At 43.7% G+C, this 22,172-nt stretch overlaps 1 protein-coding gene across 7 annotated transcripts; it reads right to left on the reverse strand.

The window, feature by feature from the left end:
* Nucleotides 1-281: 281 nt before the first annotated feature.
* Nucleotides 282-22,070, reverse strand: LOC139772655 (sex-lethal homolog). Of its 7 annotated transcripts, none has more exons than XM_071706502.1 (6): nt 21,386-22,070; nt 13,751-14,135; nt 13,495-13,670; nt 13,097-13,210; nt 12,225-12,385; nt 282-4,013 (listed from the first exon to the last, which is right to left on the reverse strand). In XM_071706502.1, the coding sequence occupies exons 2-6, from the start codon at nt 13,958-13,960 to the stop codon at nt 3,685-3,687; spliced, it is 990 nt and encodes a 329-aa protein (XP_071562603.1). In that variant the 5' UTR covers nt 13,961-14,135; nt 21,386-22,070; the 3' UTR covers nt 282-3,684. The 7 variants fall into 7 exon arrangements, with proteins under 7 accessions (XP_071562603.1, XP_071562601.1, XP_071562602.1 ...); XM_071706500.1 differs by having other exon boundaries at nt 13,751-14,379; XM_071706501.1 differs by lacking the exon at nt 21,386-22,070 and adding an exon at nt 15,731-16,113 and having other exon boundaries at nt 13,751-14,379.
* Between the last annotated feature and the right edge of the window lie 102 nt (nt 22,071-22,172).

The following is a 22,172-nucleotide window of genomic DNA, read 5'->3' on the forward strand; positions in this document are numbered from 1 at the left end:
ACATTTTTAAACATGCCACGCGTCAAGAGCACTCGACACAATCGGTCTTTCGTTTTTATTTTCTCTTGCAAAGCCATTTCCTTTTTCACTGAATTATTAATAAAAGATCTGTATTGTGTAACATCTGACGATATGTTATTAATAAAATATTTTCCAGTAATCGTCTCGACAATCCCGCAATCTTCCCCTCAGAGACACGAACTTAAACTTAATCGCAATACCTTCAAAACAGGTCGTATTTCTACGGTAAGTTTCGTAAAGTATCGTTATAAGAACTCCTCTTCGCAGCGGACAGTAGTTTATTGAATTTTTTTTTGGTACACATCCATTGGTGCGACATCACAATTCATGTAAATGTGTTAATAATTATTCCTCGTCAATATTATTTCGATATTTATTACGATCTTTTCTTATGCACGAACTTATACATTTGGAAATGTGTATGTTGCTTTAAATTCGCAACGAATGTCGATTGTCGTGTCACTTACACGATTCAGCTGTTACTTGTTACGAATCCTTTTCAATTGTAAATCAAGTATATCGCCTTATATCGCCATTTAGTTCTCGTTAACGTAATAGATTACTCTTAGCAATTACACAAATCTCGATGATTTACACATACATTGCAGAATGATAATTATATTAACGTGATAAATAAATTACACTACTTAGCCTGCAGATCGATATGTATAGTTATACATTGCCTATTTTTAATGACGACGATAAAATAATATAATAATAATAATAGAGACGTAATAATTATAATTATAATAATTATGTTCAGGTAACTTTAAAAACATTACTAAATCGTATCTAATATAAAAGCAACAGTGTGATTTTATTAAACGATTTGCTTATGAGAATGGATGGTTGTCAAGTTAAGATTCTGCGCATTATTCTATAAAACGTAACGTTAACTTAATGCTTCATCAGCAGAGGGATTGGTTCTACCTTTATTTCTTTATTGCTTCAGATTTTATCTCCGTTGCACTTGGACGTAAAATAACGATCCTTTCCCCTTTCGCCTCTCTAAGATGACCGACTTTATCTCTCATTTACTCCTCTTTGTACAAATCACAGATTTCTTTATAGACAATTGGTGCGCTGTCCTTGGAACCTGCCGCACAGGTTCGGGGCAAGTACAGCTCCAGTTATTTCTCCTCCTCTTCTTCTTCTTTTATCTAAAAATATTGACGCGCGACTTTGACGTACTCGCTTAAAATCTGTCCCTTATAAAAAGTCAGTCTCATCGTCTACAAGGTCGCGACAGTGTCTTAGTCTCCCTATGAGGTCTATGTACACCATTGGCGGCGAGGATAACGATGGTGATCAATTTGTTCAAAATCGAACGCTTCTCGAGATTCACCGACGCTAAGTCTTCTAACGCTAATCAACAGACCTTAAGTACACGCGACGTACAAAATTTTGATATCGACTCATCCGCGTATAAAAAAATATTAATAAAAATTATATTAATTAATTAAAAACTTGAGATACTTGCTTAACGATCAATTAACAAAAGCTAAACATATAGTTGCTAATGGTATTTATTCCAAGAAGTAGTTTACGGCTTTACATAAATATTTTCTTTCATGTGTTACGATGTGTCTCTCTCTCTCATTCACACTCTTCTTTCTCTCTCTCTCTCTCTCGCTCTCGCTCTCTCTTCAGCAACACATTTACGAACCTCGTAAAACGCTACCGAAGCGTCGGATGAAATTAAATACACCGTGCGACGTGTGCCGAAGGTGTGTCCACAGGACTGCGAAAGAATACGCGATCTCGTCCTAATACTGCTCTCAAATATTAAAATAAATTACATTCACCCTGTTCTCCTGCGCGGCACGTGCTTAAAATTCTCTTAATCTAAATTAACTACGGCACACGTTCGGATCACGTATTCTCGGCCTCGTGACGAACTAGAACGATTTGGAATTCGATCGTAGATCGTAACTATAAACGTGCCTTTTCGGAAGATCCAATACCTAAAATAAAAGCGGCCATGAACGAATACGAGAATAAAAAAAATTTTCTAACACGAAATAAAAAATCGCACTTTATAAACGTAAATATTATATATTTTTTAAAATTATAATTCAATACAATAAGTATTCATTAGTCAAATGATACATTCAAATTTTAATTTTGGTATCCCTTTTGTATGACAAACTCTTTCATCAATTCATTTGCAGATATTGGATTTTCCCGAAAGAACTTTTTGTCACGAGCATCCTATCTGATAAAAAAAAGGAAAGAAAAAAAAACGAATATTCGTATTTCACAAATATATTACAAATTTTCGTTCGCCGCAGGATACCACCGATATCCAGCGCCGCGTCGAACGGGGAACATTTCCCCGTGTCCTAAGACTTCTCCCCCCCCCCCCCCAAATTCGACCTACGATAAAACTCTGTCTTATAATTAAATGTCTTGTAAAGTTTCAAGAATTAGAACTATTAAAAAAAAAAAAAAATGAAATTTACAACACATAGAATTCTTATTCTTTTGCACAACGCAGCCCTTCTGCGTTCCCCAACCCCTCATGGCCGTGAGTTCACCGGTGAGGGAAATTGTTATTAAACTTTATATCGTATTGCGTAATATAAGCCGAACACTGACGAACGAATGTTCGAGCGATCGTGAGGCAACGTTTGACGAATCAGAATGTCACGAGCTTATTAAAACAAATTAAATTTAATATTGTAAAATCGATTATGGGTGCGTGTCGCGTTTCATTTAGCTTTATTAGTGAATAATGTCAGTGTGTAATTTACAATACACAATTTAAATTATCATACCATATCAACGTATGGTTGGAAAAACGAGGCTGCTATAATCATGCTTTAGCGTTAGACAACAATATAAATTTTTCATGAGCTTCACGATCGCGCACGAGGTAAAAGGAACTGAAATAAAACCGGATAGACAAATCGGGATAGCAAGGATTTATTCGATAGCGATTCCGATCGAGGTTCAATTTTTCCTCGGTTATCCTGTTACGAACGTTCAGATAGTATCTGAAACGATAGCAAGATTTCCGAACGATATCTTGCGAACGAATGGAAAATCGATTCCGATCGGAATAATTTTCGAATAGATCCAACGCGTGCAATAAAACTGAATAGATTAAGGATGCACGGCATCCCCGAGTTCAATAAAGTCACAACTATCCAGTTTTGCCGTAGCTATCGCGAAAATGCAAGATGATCCACGAGAAGGTCCACAAGCCCGATCTCAACATCAATATCGACAAAACTATTTTATTAATAGTAAAATATGCTCAGCATAATCTTTAAACGGTAAACAACATTCTACAATAACATGCGTTAACAAACGATAAAACAGCCTTTCAAAGCGTAATACTCGTTATTTTTTTTTTCAATATTAATAAAATTCTTATTGACACTGATATCAACATCGAGCAATCTTCTCGTATGTCACCCTGTAAATAGGAAAGCCGGTTCTGATCCGGTTCTATTCGAACCTACCTCCCCAGCTCTCGGCTACGCTACGAGCGATCAAACTCGCGAGCTTCATTTCGAACGAGACGAGAAGAGGGCTTCAGCCAGCGACCAACGTCGCGGCGAATGTAAGCGTATTTCCGCCGTCACCGTCATCGTCATCGTTATCGTCATTATCGTCATTGTCGTCATTGTCGTCGTCGTCGCCGTCACGTCGCGACGGTCACCAGAAGTGCGACTGCACGTAACCGCCACCGCCGCCTCCCATGCCGATCGGATTAAATCGATGCGGGTGTATCTTCTCCATCCGCATGGCACCCGGACCACCGCCGCCGCCGCCACCGCCGCCGCCTCCGCCTAGGAAGCTGCCGCTGTGGGGTCCACCACCGCGCGGCCCAAAACCACCGGCTCGGCCCAACATGCCCGGACCACTACCGCCGATGCCCATGCCCATCCCGGGTGGACCCCCGATGCTGCGAGCTCGTCCACCGCCGCCGCCGCCGCCGCCGCCGCCACCACCACCGCCGCCACCGCTGCTGATTCCGCTTCCTCCTGGAAAATTGAGGATGACTGAGATGAAAGCGAGCAGTTACAAGCCGTTTCCGAAAAACGAGTCTCGATACCGACGCTCCTCCTTCATATCTTTTTTGCTAACGCGATTCGACATTTTTAACTAAAAGAAGTTCTACTCTTTACTATTTTTTAATTTAATAAATTTATATATCTTAATATACATTTGTTATGATAAATAAATTTATTTGTGTTATCTAATTTATAGTGATAGATTCGTAAACACAACAAGATTCGAAGTTTCTTTTCAATATCTGTTTTCCTTAAGTATTTTCTTGATATTATTTAAAAAAAAATAGCATATTTTCTTTCTGCTGCGTATTTCTGATACTTATGTATATTTATGATCGACTTTCAATTTTTCGAGAGATGTTAGAGAGGCGAAGGAGGAGCGTATTTTATTAGAGAAAGAGGGTGGCGCGAATGACTTTAGACTTGGTATATGTCGGTTTCTAGTGTTTTAATCAAATTTAATGAGCGACCGCGGTGAGGAAACTCGCGATTGCGGCAACGAGAATAGGAAAGATATAAGATATCGATTAGAAAGATCTCCGGAGGATCGTTAACGACGCGTTTCTCTTCCTATTTTCATTCTTGAAACGTCAGTCCTCCAGAGGGTTTACTTTTTGTCCTGATGATTTTTCTTTCTCTCGCGAAGGAAACTTCGTCGTACACTTCAACTCTCCGATTGTCAAGATTATAAAAAACTCCACCCGAAATCGGGAGGGAGGAGGCGAAAAGAGACATTCGCGAGGCGCGCAATGCTTGCAACTCTGATTTTCAACACTTAATTTTAATTAGCATAATCCCCGCGGGAAACGAATTTGTACAAAAGTATCACAGAGAGCCCATTATTTTCTGTGTGTGTGCGTGGTGTGATATAGTTCATTTTTCTCTTTCGCAGAAATTGAATTCGCCGTGTGTCGTTGGATGCTTAAGGTCGATTTAACGTCGCGCGAGGGATACCATCGATTTTATACATCATCAGCACAAAAAGCGGCGGTCGGTACAATAATTTACATTTAATTCTCAATACGTTTAAATACAAATATCCGTACAACGAGATACGAACATTGATCCGTAACTATATTGTGTCGTAGTTTTCCGTGTTTTCTATCTATTGTGTGTGTGTGTGTGTGTGTGTGTGTGTGTGTGTGTACTTAATCGCTGTGCGTACGTGTGTCGCATTTTTTGTAAACATTGATGTTAACGAGACACTAAACTCGCCTAACGACGATAACTTTTGCTAATTCAGAGATTTGCGTAGACTATATGTATATATATTATATATGTATTTTTATGTCATAACGAACAAGAGAAAAATACGACGAATGTATCATCGAGAATGTCGCGGGTGTTCTTAAACGAGGCCGAAAAAGCCGAATTTCTCCTCTCCAAAACTTTAGAGTGTCCCCTAAACTGCCGCACTTTTCTTCGGCCAAACATAATTTGCACAAGAAATGTCTAATTAATTTGAAATTAATTACGATGTTATTCTACAATAAATAAAAATAAAATTACTCATGTGTATAACTTTACAATTGGCAAGATTATATATTTTACATTGTATTATAATAGGATTTTTAATGATAAATTTATTCAAGATTTTTAACGACTTAAAATGTACGATAAATTACAAAAATATTTAACATTAAAAATTTAAAAAGCTCTCAAATCACACAAGTTGAAATCAATAATTTTTTTACAAATTCGTTACTTTGTAGCCAAGAGAAATGCGACAATTTTGTAAACCTCCCGTGTATTGTTCACTAACTTAGCCACAATCAATATCGTGCTTCAACTAAGACGCTACGAAGAAGCTATTTGTCCAATGTGTCAGTTCGCTGTTAGTTATCGAACGTAATTATACCATTGTGTATTGTACACGGCTGATACATCAAAATTAATTTATATTGGCATTGAAAATCAGATCGAAAGAGAGGAAGAGAAGCTTCGCTAATCCGCTTGTTTCGTCAGTATATTTTTTTTTCTTTTTGCAATTCTCATTAGTATTTCCTTATCCTTATCACAGCCATCGTTAGCACTACTGGACTTCGGGATTAACCATTTCGCACATTCTTCGATCCGTTAAACCTTACAATTTACTACTTAACAGTTTAAAGTTAAATCTAATTACAATCGCATCTTTCGATTATGACGCCAAGTCAAGTTCGCATTTCAGGTAACCAGTCGCAATTTTTGATGAAAGAAAGAACGGATTTCGATATTGTAATACAATATATCATAATTTTTGACGCCACGCTCGCAAATTAGGTACTATTTGATAAGCTTTCACGTTTGATAATAAATAATTATCCGAAGATACGTTGGCGTTTAATACTAATTTTTTTACATTTCGTCGAGACTTTTTAATTAAATAATATCTTCGCCGATTGAATTATCCACATTTTGTTAATCTCGACGTTTAATCTTCAATATAGATTGTCTGCGATCAGAGAAATGACGAAAGTTTCTCTAATGGCGCGTGGAAAGATGCCTTATATTAATCTGTCTACCTTACTGATGAAGTTTTCAACGTTTAATCGATCTTCTTATCATCTAGCAGCGATCGTGCTGTGCAACATATTGCGTGTCGGTTCGTCGACCAATCGATCGTCGAAGATCGTTTAAATTATATATAAATCATTCTTCATGACAAACATTAAAGACTTTCGATTAATTAAATGTTTCAAATATTTTAATAAATAAAAAGAGAGAGAAAGAAAGCCAATATACACGTTTCACACGAAGCTTCGACAAAATGAAACAAACTGTGCAAGGAGGTAAAACAAACTATAAAAGAATAAAATAAAAAGAAAAATATTACAACTATTATAACTACTAGAAAATTGACGGCGCGGCGGTGCATACATTGTCTTGGTTTTAGACCAGATCCCTGCGCGACACTAGGCATATAAAACTATCCGCGAACGCGCATTGGCGTTTAAAAATGTAGTCCATCGGCTCGCAGCTCGCCGACGATCGATCGGTCAGTAAACCGAAGCGGGTCAAACGCCGGCGCATTCGCAATATTAAATTCCTAAAAGTTCCCTTACGCGAAGCAGCGTCTAAGTATCTTACAGTTGAGCAAGGTGGATCGTGTCCTCGAACGCGTTACGCGATTGGGGTTTCAGTCCCTAACTGGTAACGTCATCAGCGACCTTGGGGCTTTCATATACATACTCCTCTTTATTGACTTCCTAATTAGCATGCCCGTCGGGTATACCTCAATCGAGATGTGTGTGACATTTTTATGCGGTTTCAACGATCTTCTCGTAGTCCTCCGAGAAAAAAGTTATGCCATGATTATTATGTAATTAATTCTACGATTATTGTATATTAAGTATCCGCACGAACGCCAGTTAGGGACGAGAACGAATCTCCCTCTTGCAAACGCGATCTACGACAAGACAGAAGAAACTGGAACGCGATCAGACACGAGGAACAAACGATTTACTGCCGGTACAATAAAATCGTAATATAAAGATTATAAAGCATCGAAGATGATTCGTGCTTGAATTGCATCTCCGACGGAATCGACACCACAGTTCTAGGCAGTGTTTTCTAACTACTTTTGCAGTCATTAGTCAAATAGTTTAGTGCTGTTACGTATGGCACTGCAATAATAGTAACACAAATTTTTATTTTACAAGTGTATAACGATCAAAGACTATATATCTGAAGACGATATTCTTATTTTTGTAAAGATGTCTTATTTTATACGCGCGGTAAGGAGGCGCATTATCAGGAGGGGGATCTCGCGAAATCACGGAATTCCATTTACGATGAGAAAAATTACCCGTATTGTCGTTGCACCCCGAATGTAATCGCATTCTATTTCCTTCTGTCGCACGCAACTGGCAAGATGCGATAAATCCACGGAGGATGGACGATTGTCAGGGTCGAAGGAGATACACGTTTACTTCTAGCTTTCAGGATCCACCTCTCTCCGGCACTCTCGCCGCCGGTTCGGTCGTTTAAAGCGTCGTTGAAGAGTTCAAAGGGAGACGAAAGAGTCTAACAGCGAGAATCGTTAAAGGGTCCGCGAGACGATGCAAGATTCTATTCTACAAAAATCGAGCGATCTCGTCTATCTCTCAATATTGTGTATCGTTAATTAGCTAATTATTGATACCGCCAAATGTATTCGGTGGCGTGGCTCCTCGCGGTTCATCACAGGCCGATACGGACAAACGGAAGGCCATGTGCCCGTTGATATCCGTTTGCATCCGGTGGCTGATATATTGAGGCACCGATAGCACGTGCGCCGAGTGCTATAAAAGTCGATTTAGCTACTTGTAACTCTTTAATGTTGATTTGAACATCTTTTCACGACGTTCTTCGTCTCGTCAGACTCTAATAAAAACTTCATCGCTCCGATCTTATATATAGATCGGGGTTTCTCGATTTCCAAGTTAATTTCGCGCTATTTCAAGTTAATTTTATAACAGGAAACAAGAATTCTTTGGGGAAAATTCTTTTAGGAACATTATATACAGCCAAATTAGTTTTCTTTTCTTAATAAATATCTGTTCCTAAGTCTTTCCTCTGTATTTAAAAAACGTTTTCATTTTGAGGCACAATATCCTGTAGCTAAATCGACTATCATACTGCCTTACTCGTTTCGCTTTTACCATTCGAGACCGCCACCGAGAACATAGTCGGACGCATTCTTGAGAAAGCATGCGTACGTGATTATTTTTTTCCTTGGCTATCGAATAAATTTTAGAAAGATATCGACCCCTACTAAGAGAAACGATGTTTATTAATTATTCATTTCATCTGCGAATTTTACTAAAGACCGTAGCGGCTGTACGTAACTACAAGATCTGCCGCGTGTGTCACTTTTTCGTACGTTGAGAATTAACACTATCTATGTAGCAGACAATTGAGAAGTTAGTCTATTCTCGGATTTCATTATTCTCTAAATCGTTGAGATCAATCTCGCCGGATTGATTATTCTCGTATGTATTACGCGCAACATTTTACGAAGGATCGCTGTATCTAGTCCAAAAAAGATATCTCAAAAGAAACACGCTATTGAAATCTAATTCAAATTGCGCATTAATTATATCGATCTTCGATATAATTAGTATACGATTCACAGTATACGATAACGATTCTACCATGGTGTTCGGGACAACGAAAGTCGCAAAGACTTAAAAGTTACGAAACAGATTTATATATACACTATAACTCTTAGACTCGTCGAATAACTGCGACTAGTTTACAATCGTTGAGCAAAAATCATATTGCGGTATTTGGTGTATAATGACCTTCGAATACATTGCTGCACGAGTTATATCGAGGACTTTTATAATTTTCTATTCAATAGAGTCACGTCTCTCTTCAAAATTTCTTGCCACACAAGCGCCAAGGTTATTGGCTGAAATTTAATTTGAAAATTATTTTATAAAACTTTATGAACTAACGCTTCTCTAAAGTAAGTATAATTTTCCGTTCGTTAGTGCAAAATAAATCGAGTCTTTCCGACATTAAAGAAATTAGTCGCGTTATAGTTTACTCCACGTTCATTTCTGCCTTGTATATAAATTTACATATCACACTTCCGTTGGAATACACACGATATTCTTCGGTACTTTCGCCAACGTCAACTTAAACGCTAAAATTGAGTCTCAATTTGAAAATTACCGTACGTTCTAATTGTATATAAACGAGACGCTACATAACGAATCAATTTATACGATTAACAAACGATTCGGCGAGCGCAATTTATATGATTAACAAACAATTCGCTATCTAAAACCGTTCGAAAACCGCCGAGCGGAGAACGTTCCTCGCGCGATTACAAGTCACGTCGGTGGAACACATTGCGAGTATACGCGACTCGATTCCGTGAATAAAATTCGCGAAGCCTTTATTTGATTACAACTGCAAGGACGGCTGCGTACGCGTATATATATGTATATGTATATATATATATATAACATTCTCGGAACGTTCAACGGCACGACGGCGACAACAATAACAACAACGTCTCTCGCCCCTTTCAGTATAGGTAATGAGCATAGCGCTGATATTTATTCCTCGTCGGGTACAGACGCTCTCCTTCACGAGTCACGAGGCATGCATAGAAATGAAAACGTCATTGATTAGGTCTTTCATATAAATTCCATTTTCGCGCGTTACAACGGCTCGATAAGGACACAGCATCATGCACTTGGATTCCTTACTAAAGCATATAAGATCGCAATCAATCACAGCCAAATTCGCTAAAGACGAAAATCGCGGGTCTTTTCGCGAGCGAGCGAGCTTTCGTATCCTCTTGTGGTTTTACGAATTTAACGTTCAAACGGAGAACCAATTGGGAAATTAATCGGTAACTTAAAAACATCCGTCTCTTGAGAAACAAGCACTAATTAATTCCACTTTCCTTCACAACATAATAATCGAACGCTTGTGACAATACGTAATTTACAAATCGCCCTCGCTTTGGATTCGCTTAAAATTAAACAGGACTGGAATAGAATTACCAGTGGAAGACAGAACATACACATGTTTGTAAAAACAAAATATATATTTCGGACACTATATATAGGAAATAATATATTATATATATATATATATATATATTTAACAAAATTGTATCGTACAGAAAATTAAACAACGCCTTAGTCGCGCTAAAGCACAAACAGCATCAGCCATATGGAACATGATATTTAATATCGGCGAACGCGAAGCTACTGTGTGCTCGATATAACATTGTACATGGGCAACGGTAGTACTCTTAACAACAAAGTATCAAGCAAAAAACGAACAATAGCAGCAGAGCTAGAAAAAAAATAATAAACAGAAGATAGCGAATCGTAAGTAATCGGTCCAGCTAGCCAGCATCCAAACTGAAAGTTTCTGTCAACGGCATTTTTCCCTCTTTTTCCTATTGTTTTTTTCCGTGCGGCAACGGGGTGTGTCTCCCGGTGTGTAAGGTGTTTATATACCGCAAACGCCGCGTGTCACTGACTGACTGACTAGCCGTGTCTCGTGTACATAATAGTACCACGCGTACCTCTCGTCATCAGATCACACACAAGACTCTTCTATCACAAGCACTGCATTCTTGCCCGCTCGATCGTATATACAGCGAAGAGCCCTTTAAGCGGTTGTCTTTGTCTTTTTTCTTTTTTTTACCATTTTCGCCCGAGAACCGCCCGAGCGAGGCAGAGTCTTTTCCCTCAATATCGAATCATGCGCACGACTTCGAAAAAGTAGAAATAAAAAAGAAAACAAAGACGTATAAAGGAGTATAAAGAAACGCGGGAAACCGTGTCTCCAGTCATTCGGCTCTCGGAGAGATCTCTCTCCGCGTTTTAACGTGTGTGGTCGTGTTGTGTAACGTGTCAGAATATAAACACCCTTTCGGTTCTCTGTGTACACAAAAGGTGCTTAGTGCGTTAAGTCGTGGTGGTCTGATTTAGATGCAGCCATCTTATCTGATAAAATATTTTAACGTTAGATATCAGTATGACAAAAGGAGGAAAAAAAAGAAAAAAAATATAATGTATATATGAATAGCAACCTATGCTACAGAGTCAATCGTCTGTCTATGCTAATACGCACGCGGTAAAATTAAACAGTTTTATCCGAGACGGAGGAAAAATGCTGAATGTGCGAAGCGAGACATCTCGAAACGCGACGATACGATAGTAACGTGTGTCGCGATAAGAAGCATTGCGCCATATAAAAATGATCTATACTAGCAAGTCTGAAAAATATATCGACATACGAGAAAAATCGAGTGTACGCTCGATCAAAAGAATCGTGTTCGACATATCAGGCAAATAGAATGAAATATAATAATCTTTCGATCAAACGAAATAATTGTAATAAACATCGAGTTTCAACTAGTGCTCTCCTATATAGACTAGACATATTACAACAATCGTAATAAAGATGCAAATTATATAAACTATATAATGTATATATATACATATATTAACCATATATTTCAGCTAATACATATATATATATATATTTTCTTAGCATAGAAGCCAAAAATGCAAGCCCCACCAGGCAGTGGTAACCCTATCTTTTGCTCGTTTGAGAGAGCTCTAAATTCCAATGTCCAAGAACAATGCGCGCATAAGAAACTCGCTTAATATATTGATTACCACTGCCAAGCTGCGAGATAAAGTCTATTAATGCAGCGGTCTCGCAAGGTATAAAATTACTTACCGCGGCTTTGATTGTACCCCGCCTGCCAGCCTGCGTAATACGCCGCCTTTTGTTTTCCGTGTTCCTCCGCGATTTTTACGCTAAGCGGCTCTGATCCACCCTCCGGTATTGTACCGTGAAGTTGCGTGATAGCCTCCTGGGCTTCCTCCCTCTTATCGAATCTGTATCGGGGCAAATTAAGGAAATTGAAATTTATCAGTACAAATCAAGTTTTAAAATTGTGGATGCGTTAAATATCTATATTTATCAGAGATAATAACTTAAGTATGTAACGATACGCGCAAGACATTTTTAAGCTCTTCAAAATATTCTGTAGGAACGTTAATTTCTGCTATCTATTTTTGTTTCCTCTGCCCTTTTCTAAGCTTGACAAAATCGAAACGGGATAGCCAAGGGGCATTTTAACGAGATTCTCAGCTGTTGGCATAGATTGCAACAGCTATTTCCAACACAGCCTGTTTCCCACACAATTCCGCTATCCCTAGTTTATTCACGTTTTGCAGTTATCTGGGCCAGACTAAAGGGAGCGTATCAGAATTGTGCAATTGAAACCAGGAGCCGTACAAAAATACTTTGGCAGGAAACTTTTCGCAAAATAAATAACGCGCGCACGGATATATGCAATGACCGCCGTTGTGTAACGATATAGTATGATTGCCGCGAGCAGCTGTTTTGAATTTGTTCCAATCTTTAATACCGGCGCGTTATTTATACTTGACGAAAATGTGCAAGTGTCATAAATTGATATTTGTTAAACCACTGAGGCTACCGTTTTTTGCCGTGCGTGTATAAGTACGGTACTAATTTAGTACGGTCAATATTTAAAGGATGGAAAAATCGGGATTAACTATAGAAACTAATTGTTCGCTCACCTAACAAACGCTACCCCTCTCGGTAAACCGGTCAGTTTATCCCTCAATATATTCTTCTGCACAATATTGCCAAATTTACTGAAAAGTTCGTCGATCTGGCTTTCCGTTATATTTCTGTAAAGATAAATGGTGTCTTTCAGTACAATACAATATTTTTCGTATTATCAGGATCAGCCAGGATAGCTTAGCGATAGAGAAATCGTTTGCCAAGCAAAAGACCCGGGTTCATGTCCCAGTTCTTACCACCTCAAATATAAGGAATTATAAATGGAAGTATTATTCTACTGTGAACAAAAAATAACACTAAAATATAAATCTCAAGAAACGTGACTAAATAAATCGCGTAATCCTTGGATCCATCGGTAGACGAAAATCCAAGTAAGAACAAAAATAATCACCTCGGTAAATTCGTAACGTAAAGATTCGTTTCCTTAATTTCTTCTCCAGAAGGCCGAGCGAAAGACACCTTCAGACGTTTATTTTGCACCTGAAGCCCGTTCAACGTGCTTATCGCAGTCGCCGCGTCCTCGGCTTTCGCGTAGTTCACAAAGCCAAAGCCGTAGCTGTAACCAGTCTGGAAAATGAGATGTAAAAGTTAAAAATTTTACGTAAAAGCCGACATATGAGATTTCATTTAGGCATTAGGCAGCTTGCCTTGTAGTCCTTCATGACCCGACAGGATTCGACCGGGCCAATCGTGACGAACAGGCTGTACAGCTCCTTCTCGTTCATGTTTTGCGGAAGGTAATTGATTATCAGATTCGTTCTCGGCTCGTCATTGCCCTTGATCTGCTGTTGCTGCTGCTGCTGTTGAAACTGGGACTGCGGCTGCTGCTGCTGCTGCTGATCTCGCTGGTCAGTCATTTTGCGGCACTGTTGCTGCTGCTGCAGATCACCTCCCGACGACGACGACGACGACGCCTGATTCGACGCGACGATCTGATTCTGCTGTTGCTGCTGACGTTGCTGCTGCTGCTGCTGCGCGACCGAGTCCACCACCAGCAGCTGTTGGTGTTGTGGTTGCTGTTGTATACTCCAACTGGTACCGCCCAGCGAAACGACCATCGACGGGAGGATCATCGGCAAATACAAAAAATATAAACAAATCCATTACTAGGTCTTCCCCGTACGGCAACGCCGCCACGCTCGTAGGCCAGCCTGCGCCCTCGTATGCTCTCATCTTTCTTTCTCTCTCTCTCTCTCTCTCCCTCTCTCGCTTTCTCTCTAAGCAAGTCTCAAAATAAATAGAAAATAAATGTGCAATATATGTATTGATGCCAGACCTGTGTGTGAGAAACAAACAAACAAAGGCAAGTAAGGACAAAAAACAGAATCAGACGGCGGGGCGAAAATCAAAGATGCAAATTGGGCGGGGCGTAAGTAATGAGTATCGCGCAAAACTCTTTGCGCGGGCAACAAAATTAAAAACAGAAATATCGATCTGTATGTCGTGTCCCGTGAACTTTAGCGGAGATTTCCTTCTCTTTATACCTGCAATCGGCGTTTCCGGAATTATTTGTGTCGATGCAACTGTAACGCACCTACTTAACGATCTAATCTGCGGGGAGGAATCCCGATTTTTAAGCGTCTCGCGCGCGTGGAAAAGTCGCTCGCCTAAACGCGATCGGCGAAGGATCGAGAGTTCGCTTCGGGAGTTGTTACGCGATTAATATCGCCGCGCCGCCGGTGAGAGTATCCGGTCGTGCAACGACACCGCGATCCGAGCGGTATCGAATTTCATTGAGTGCCCCCCTCCCCCGTCCCTTCCCCCCCGGGCGGGAATTCGCACGACGACGGGAGACAGGAGTCACGCGCGTTCGTTCATTCACGTCTCGAGCGCCGAGAAACACGCGCGAGCGACGCGGAGAGAGAAAAGAAAATTTCCACGTACTCGCCTATGTTTACAAAGCGCCTTCCGAAGCGATTTTCCGATTGTGATCGTCATCGTTGTTTCAACGACAATGACAACGACAACGACGACGACGCCGTTGCCGACGTCCCCCTTTCGTCGTCAACAAAAGCGAACGGGCAGAAACAATGAAAACAGAACGAGGACAGAGGGAAGGGAAGGACCGAAGGGCGTGGAGGCGAAGGGAGATGGGGGGAGGGGGAGGGGTGATTTTCGAAGTTGGCGAGGAACGTAACCTTTTGGCCTTATTTTGAAGAGGCCCGGGAAAGAGCGCGAGCTGTCTGGCCCCGGCGGATTCGTGAATCGACCAAGCTGTCAGGGTGTGGAGGGAGGGAGAGGGGAACGGGGAGCGGAAGGTACGAGAGAGAAGGAGATACGCATAGGCGTACCGAGGTGGGAGAAGGAAGCGGGACGGAGAGGGCAGGGAGGGCTCTGGTTTCACGTATATATATTATATATGTACATATGTATGTGCGTGGATGTGTGTAACGTGTGATTTTTACGTGTCGTATACGTACCCGAGTGATCGCGGAACGGAGTAAAATGCCGGCGAGCAGAGCGCGCGGGCGTACGAACAACCACCGCCGTTGCCGTGGGGACGCGCTCGCTCGCTCGTTTTCTCTCTCTCCCCCACCCCCTCTATCTCTCTCTTTCTCTTCCTCTCGCGTCGCGTTACGCGCCGTTAATGCGCACCGACGACGGGGCAATTATGTAAGCGCGCGTACCGTCAGCATCGCGTCCGTCGTGTTACTAGCCGTCCACCGCAGCCCACGACGCGACGTACGATACGTAATCCGTCGCGAACGCGCTCGCTGCGCTTCGCTCCGCTCCGCTCCGCCGGACTCCAGCGGCGCCCGGGAACTCGGCTGCCGCCGCGCGCTCGGCAGAACGCGCGACTTCCTCCGCGCGGCGGAGAGGAAGGAGAGAGAAAGAGAGAGGCGGGAGAAGCGGGAGAGGGAGAGGGAGAGGGAGAAGGAAGGAGAGTGCAGCGCGCGCGCGCGGGAGCGGCAGCGAGAGGAGAGGATTGGCAGATGCAGCACGACTGACACACCGCACGCGGGCGCACTGACTGAGCCCCAGCCCTGACCTGTCTCTCTTTCTCGCGCGACACCCTCTCGCGGCACGCCGCCCCACTACCCGACTGCGCTGTGCCCCCCCCCCCCCACCCTCGTTCTGCTGTGCCCTCGGCCCCGCGCTCTGCTCCGCTGCGCCGCGTGACGGAACGCGGCGTGCGCGACGCGGCAGCGTAGCGCGGGCCCCCCCCGGGCCCCCGCGCCCGCCCGCCCAAATAGCGAATTCGGTCACTCGCCTGCTTCCCGCACCGCGTGTGCCCGCCAACGCGGTACTTACATCCCGTATACGCGCAGGTTATTTAAAAGAGCTCGTTAGCGTGCGAGCGGATCTTGACTGATAAAACGTCGATAGATACCGGTACGTTTTTACCGGAGTCGCGCGGGACAGGTTTTTATCGGTCAGAGTGCTCCTATCGCGCTCAGATGGATTATCGTAATTGGCAACCAAGTTGGATGGCTAATACTCGACGTACAGCAACCCAGACAACACAGTGTCCAAAATCGGGGACATAGATGTCATTAAGATTAGAGATGTCATTAAGACGTCTTCAAGACGTCTTCATATCATAATAGACATCTTGTGTCCCGCTTTTGTATATTGTGCTGTCTGGGAACCCTTCGGAGTACGAAGTAACGAACGTTTGAACAAGCAAGCGAGAAAAGTAGGTGCCAAAAGATTTGTGTCAAAAAACTGGAACTCCCAGTGGGAGACACAGTGATAAGATTGAGCTCATCCCGAACCTTTTAACCCTTCGTAGTCCAACATGGGTCAATTTGACCCATCTTCATTCGGATCTAAATATCAGCTAAATGCCTAGCTTAAAATGGGGCTTGGTCCGCCATCTATAAGAGTTTGAAGTATCCTCTATAGGTAGAGACCGTTAATCATGTACTCGTTCACGTTTTTTTTTTTCAACATGTCGCCATTTGATTTTTCACAAAACCGCAGTTGTTTTATATTCTAGAATGTTCAAGGTATGTTCCAGAATTATTTGAACCCGATCGGACTGATACCATTAAAATGGCAACCATTAAAAATCGACTGGGTCAATACGACCCAGTTGGACTACCGCGGGATTCTAGAGAAGTGTGACTACGAAGGGTTAAAAAAAAAAAGAAGTAGCGAACAGGCGTTTGCTGAAATCTCCTCATGTTTATACTATCACAGGTTCGAGCGAACTCCTCTCAACTTTTCTCCTCACCTTTGTTTTTAATACCTCGAGAGGCGGACGTGCCGCGATAAGTGAACATGAGTTGAAAACGTCGGGAGAAGAGTGCGAACGTCCGATTAGATTGCGTAAGAAATATCGATTACAACTTTGGACGTCTCAAAACTTTGGCGACAGACGATCTCGAGTTTTATCTGTCGGCCCATGCGGTAATATTGTTTCCCAGTTTCTAAATTATTTCCCGGTAGTTTCCGTAATACACATTCAATCTGGGGATCGATTACGTATCTTGAAAGGAGGTGAAAATTACAGTTTTCACAGATTTACTGGGACTTCGGTAAATAAAATCGTAGATACTCTAGTGAATTTCCTCACGTTTGTGACTTTCACCTCGTTTCAAGATACATAATAGATCCCCCGAAGTATATGCACTCCCCAGCTTTCTTCGCTGGCTGACACGTAAATATTTCAGCGACTCGCCAAATTACTTTCAAGAAGATAAAAGAAGAAACGATTTTTCTCTCAGGGGGGGGCACATCGCGAGGCGAAACGCGCCTCGGTCATAACGCATCTCGATGATGAAATACAATCGGGGCGTCGAGAGGGTTCTGGCGCGTTTCCCCCGATTCTCGAATCGTCTGCCAATTTATCGTCCCGGATAATCTCGCGAAATTAGGTCGGGCCTTTAAATGACCGTTTTACATCGCATCCGGAACGGGCGCGTTGCATTTACGACGGGCATCTGCGAACTCGCAGAAATATAACCCATTCTTTCCTTTGGGGGGCAGGAGGGGGGAGGGGGGGGGGAAATAGCGAGACACGCGACACCGCAACGCTTTTCGCAGGGCACTATCGCACGTGTCCGTGCAAGTTCTCGGGCGAGGATCGATCGCCTCGCGTTAAGGGGGGGCAAGGGGGGCGACGATTAAGGTCGCGAAACACGAAAGGCACGTTGATCGCGAGTAAGATCGACCTAATCGACGATAAAACGCTAATCGCTCGCGCACGTGACCGTTCGCGCGCGTGGAGCGGCGTTTCACAAATCCGCGCCAAGAATACTCGGTTTCCCGGAGCGTGTTCTTTGTCGCCCGTTGAGAGAGATATAGACGGTTGTCACAGAAATAAGTAAGATACGTCACCTCGCTGCGAGAGACGCCGCGTGAAATTGCGACTCACGGTCGATAATTTTCGACGAGGTGTCGACGAACTCGGCCTTTTAAATTATTAATTAGACGCGCACGGGAATAGATGTCGCGCAGCTTTCGGGTAAGGTATATATACTCGGGGCCCAAACCGCGACTCGATGAATCTTATCTTCGCTGTAATAACCGGTGCAGAATCTCGCGACTGAATCTCTTCCGACGTTCGTCGGAGAGATTTACGTTCTAATACAATTTGTCCTCGAAATTTATCTCGTTTCCTCCCATCCAGGTATCTTTTTCCGCTCGCCTCGTCGTTCCAACCTCACGTTAAATACCGCAAAAAAGACCCCGAGGTCGTCGAACCTTCCTCGCTTCCGGAAAAAAAAGAGTCTCTACCGAAGATGTACCTCAAAGCGGCCTCCCAGGAGGGGGCGGCAAACATCGCAGATTCGCGACGCTGCCTCGTCGTCGTCCGGCGAGCTCTCGAGGAAGACGCGAAGGATGCCGCGATTCTCTCCTTGTCACAAACCGATCTCGCAGGACGGAGGGGCCGCACCGCCCCGGCAGCGACAGTCGTTTCTCCTCCGCCTCGCGTATTTTGTTTCAGGCCGCAAGGTCGCTTCGCACGCTCGCGTTTTAATGACCGGCTCCGATCGTCGTACGCACACGCATATATACGCTAGAGGTTCTCAACCTCTTTTGTCGACAGGGTCACGTTAACATCTTTGCAACGACCGGGGGGGGGGGGGGAGAAGTCGGAAGTTTTATTTTTGAAAATCATATAAAAATAAAATATCTTTATCTTCAAAAATTCTTTAAATTATTTTATATTATAAAAATTGCGCAATCTTACGGCTGACCGCGTCTTCATTAATTAATCCAATATCGTGTGACATTTCCTCTTCGACCTTACGTTCACTTACAAATGCCGAACCGCCGTCGGACGCAGCTCGGCGAGTCGCGACCCACGAATAATCCACACGATGCGCACGGCACACGAGCGTGCGTAATTTCACGCGTTCGGGCATGTTCGGCGTCGAGAGTGTAAAAACGCGCGTTTTCTTAAATATATCGAATTACCTTCGCGGAAAAGATGCGATCGCGACGTCGCGCGTCGTCCGTTTATCATTGCGCGCCCGCCATTATCCCGACGGCAACCGTACGACGACGGTCGTGCATAGGTGTAGGCCGGTGAAATACCGCGCGATCGGAAAATGCGGATGACGAGAGCGCGAGAGTCACACGTCACACAGCGGTGCCCGTTCGCGGTTGCCACGAGCGACGGTGATGACGATAACGCCTCGTCGACGACGGCAAAACGCGCGGAGTTCCGCCGAACGGAAATTGGATTCTCTTCTCGGCTACGAGCCTCGGAGCGCGACACGGTTCGAATTTCTCATTGCTCGGGAATGACGTTTGCGATCGTCACGCGCGCGCGCGAGATAAATAAAACCGCGCGGAACCGCGCGCGAACGAACGCACGTAGCCGCGTTCGGCGACGTAATCCGCCGGCCGCGAATATGGACCAAAGTAAACAAGAGACTACGGGATGAACGCCTAAGTGCCCATCTACAATAGGTGTTTTAAGCCCTAAGCCTTAAGAAATTGTTCAATCACAGTTGAATTTGAGGATAATAGTTGACTGTGATTGGTCAATTTCTTAGGGCTTAGGGCTTAAAACACCTATTGTAGATGGGCACTTAGGGTTGGTTTATAATAGCCGTAACCGTTGATTTAAGCCGTAATCTTTAAGAAATTGACCAATCACAGTCGAATGTGAGAAGAATAATCGACTGTGAATGGTCAATTTCTTAAAGATTACGGCTTAAATCAACGGTTACGGCTATTATAAACCAACCCTAAAGGTTTCGCGGGACACGTGCGACGGGGGGTTTCTCGCGGGCGCGAAAACGTGCGAACGGCGCGTCACGATCGTTTACTCGTAAACCTTCGCGTTCGTGAGGCGACGTGCGATTTATGTAATGCGATTTAAAAATAGACGTAAGTCCTCCGCGACTACGACGATCGCGAGTCGATCCTCCCGCGCCGCGGAAACGAGAGGAGCGGTTCCTCGCGAGATCACGCTGACGATACGCTCGTAATTAATCATCGACTGACGCTCCGCGCGTCGTAAGAAAAATTCCAAGATACTCTTATCTCGTCGACGTAACGTTGCGCGAGATCAGGTGGTTCGATTTTTTTTTATTACGCGGGTACGCGAGAAGCGCAATCGGCATCCTCCGGCCCTCATTTCGGTCGACCAGATTCAATGCAAAAAACTTGACGTTGCTGGATCAAGCACGGCCGAAATAAATAAATAAATATGACAAGTACAGTGGCGTAGCCAGGGGAAGATTAGGGGGATAAATCCATCCCCCGAAATTTTGGAACCAAGTACGAAAATGAAAGGTTGAAAGCAGAGAGAGACATGAAAGAGAAATGAGAAAGAGAAATCTTACTACCTTTTCACTGAAAAAAGACGTAACTTCTTATTTCGTTCACACATACATCAGTGTTCTAAATAATGTACAGTCATCTAAATACAAAGCAAATATTCTGCATATATTATAAGCAGGGATTTCTTGCCTGTTACTATTGTCTTTGAAAAGTCATTCTAAGTGTCTTTAAGAGATTTGCAACATAATTCGAGAAAAAAATTCTTATTTTTTTCAATTTTATTTCGAAAGTTCACTAGTTGCTACTTTCATACATATAATACGTGCTGATGTTAGTTTAAATCTTTCCAAAAATATCTCCCCCCGAAATCAAAATCTTGGCTACGCCCCTGAATAAGTATACACGATACGCGCGTCGTGTTTACTCTCGATGAAACTACCGTGTGAAGTTTTCGTCAAAATATCGGCCGTTTCGCGACCCAATTGCGCCCAACGTCACGTCGATAGATCGAGCGACGGCGAGCAAGATCCGCCAGCGGGGCGCGCGCGCGCGCGCGCGGGGGGGGGGGAAGAGGGAAGCGAACCCGGTCTCGGACTTACCCGCCTTTGGAACTTCACGTGCTGCTCTGCGCGCCAATTCCGGGCGCACTCGTGTGCCTCGATCCGTCGTGGCGCATAGTATCGACTGCCCTGCACTTGCCGCAGCGAGAACGATCCCGGTCGGTTTTCACGACGTCGCCCCTCGACCGCCACTGCGGCGCATTCCACGGCGCCGGGATACGCGCACGAAGTGCGCCACACACGCACACGGCCACACACAACGCGTGCGCGCGCGCGCGCGCGTTCACCAACTCGATCGCGCGAACCCGATCGCCGCGCGATACGCGACGGTTAAACGCCGACGCCGGGAGTCGTTTTGGCTGAAAATTCGCCGAGATTGTCACGGGACAGGCGTCGGTACCTCCGAACGGTCGCGACCGCGCTATTGAAGGAAAAAAAAACAAGGGTTGCGACTAGAGACGCGTGAAGTTGCGGCGGATCGATCACGGATAATTAGGTTATCTCTCGCGTTCGCGAAATGCTTGCGAGCGCGGCTCGGCTGACGCGAAGGAGCGGACAATATCGGCACCGGGTCACGATCGAGAACTTCTCTCAACACTTTTTTGCGTCCCTTCGTGATCGCGCGAACGAGCGAGACGCACGGGCGCGTGTTAATCCGACGAGGCGTGACCGAGCAACGCCGTTGTTCGCGCTGCAGATTATGATTATGCACTCGCACTGCAATCGGCCGCCATGATGTCGCGAAGGTTGGGATTAATTCAAGGACGTATCGTTAGGGAGGGGTCCCGGGTTGATTCGACGAAGGTACTAGTAAACTAGTTGATAC

The sequence above is a fragment of the Temnothorax nylanderi genome, unplaced genomic scaffold (assembly GCF_030848795.1).
Source record: "Temnothorax nylanderi isolate EJ_2023f unplaced genomic scaffold, tnyl_v1.0 TNYL_tig0052_pilon, whole genome shotgun sequence".
Classification (NCBI taxonomy): Eukaryota; Metazoa; Arthropoda; class Insecta; order Hymenoptera; family Formicidae; genus Temnothorax; species Temnothorax nylanderi.

What these genes read in the sequence shown, in the direction of transcription:
- LOC139772655 (XM_071706500.1), bottom strand. Translation starts at nt 14,176, where the DNA reads ATGATCCTCCCGTCGATGGTCGTTTCGCTGGGCGGTACCAGTTGGAGT. An exon ending in GGGTCATGAAGGACTACAAG is followed by an intron (nt 13,671 to 13,750) that starts GCAAGCTGCCTA and finishes CTCATTTTCCAG; the next exon opens with ACTGGTTACAGCTACGGCTT. An exon ending in AGAGGGGTAGCGTTTGTTAG is followed by an intron (nt 12,386 to 13,096) that starts GTGAGCGAACAA and finishes GCCCCGATACAG; the next exon opens with ATTCGATAAGAGGGAGGAAG.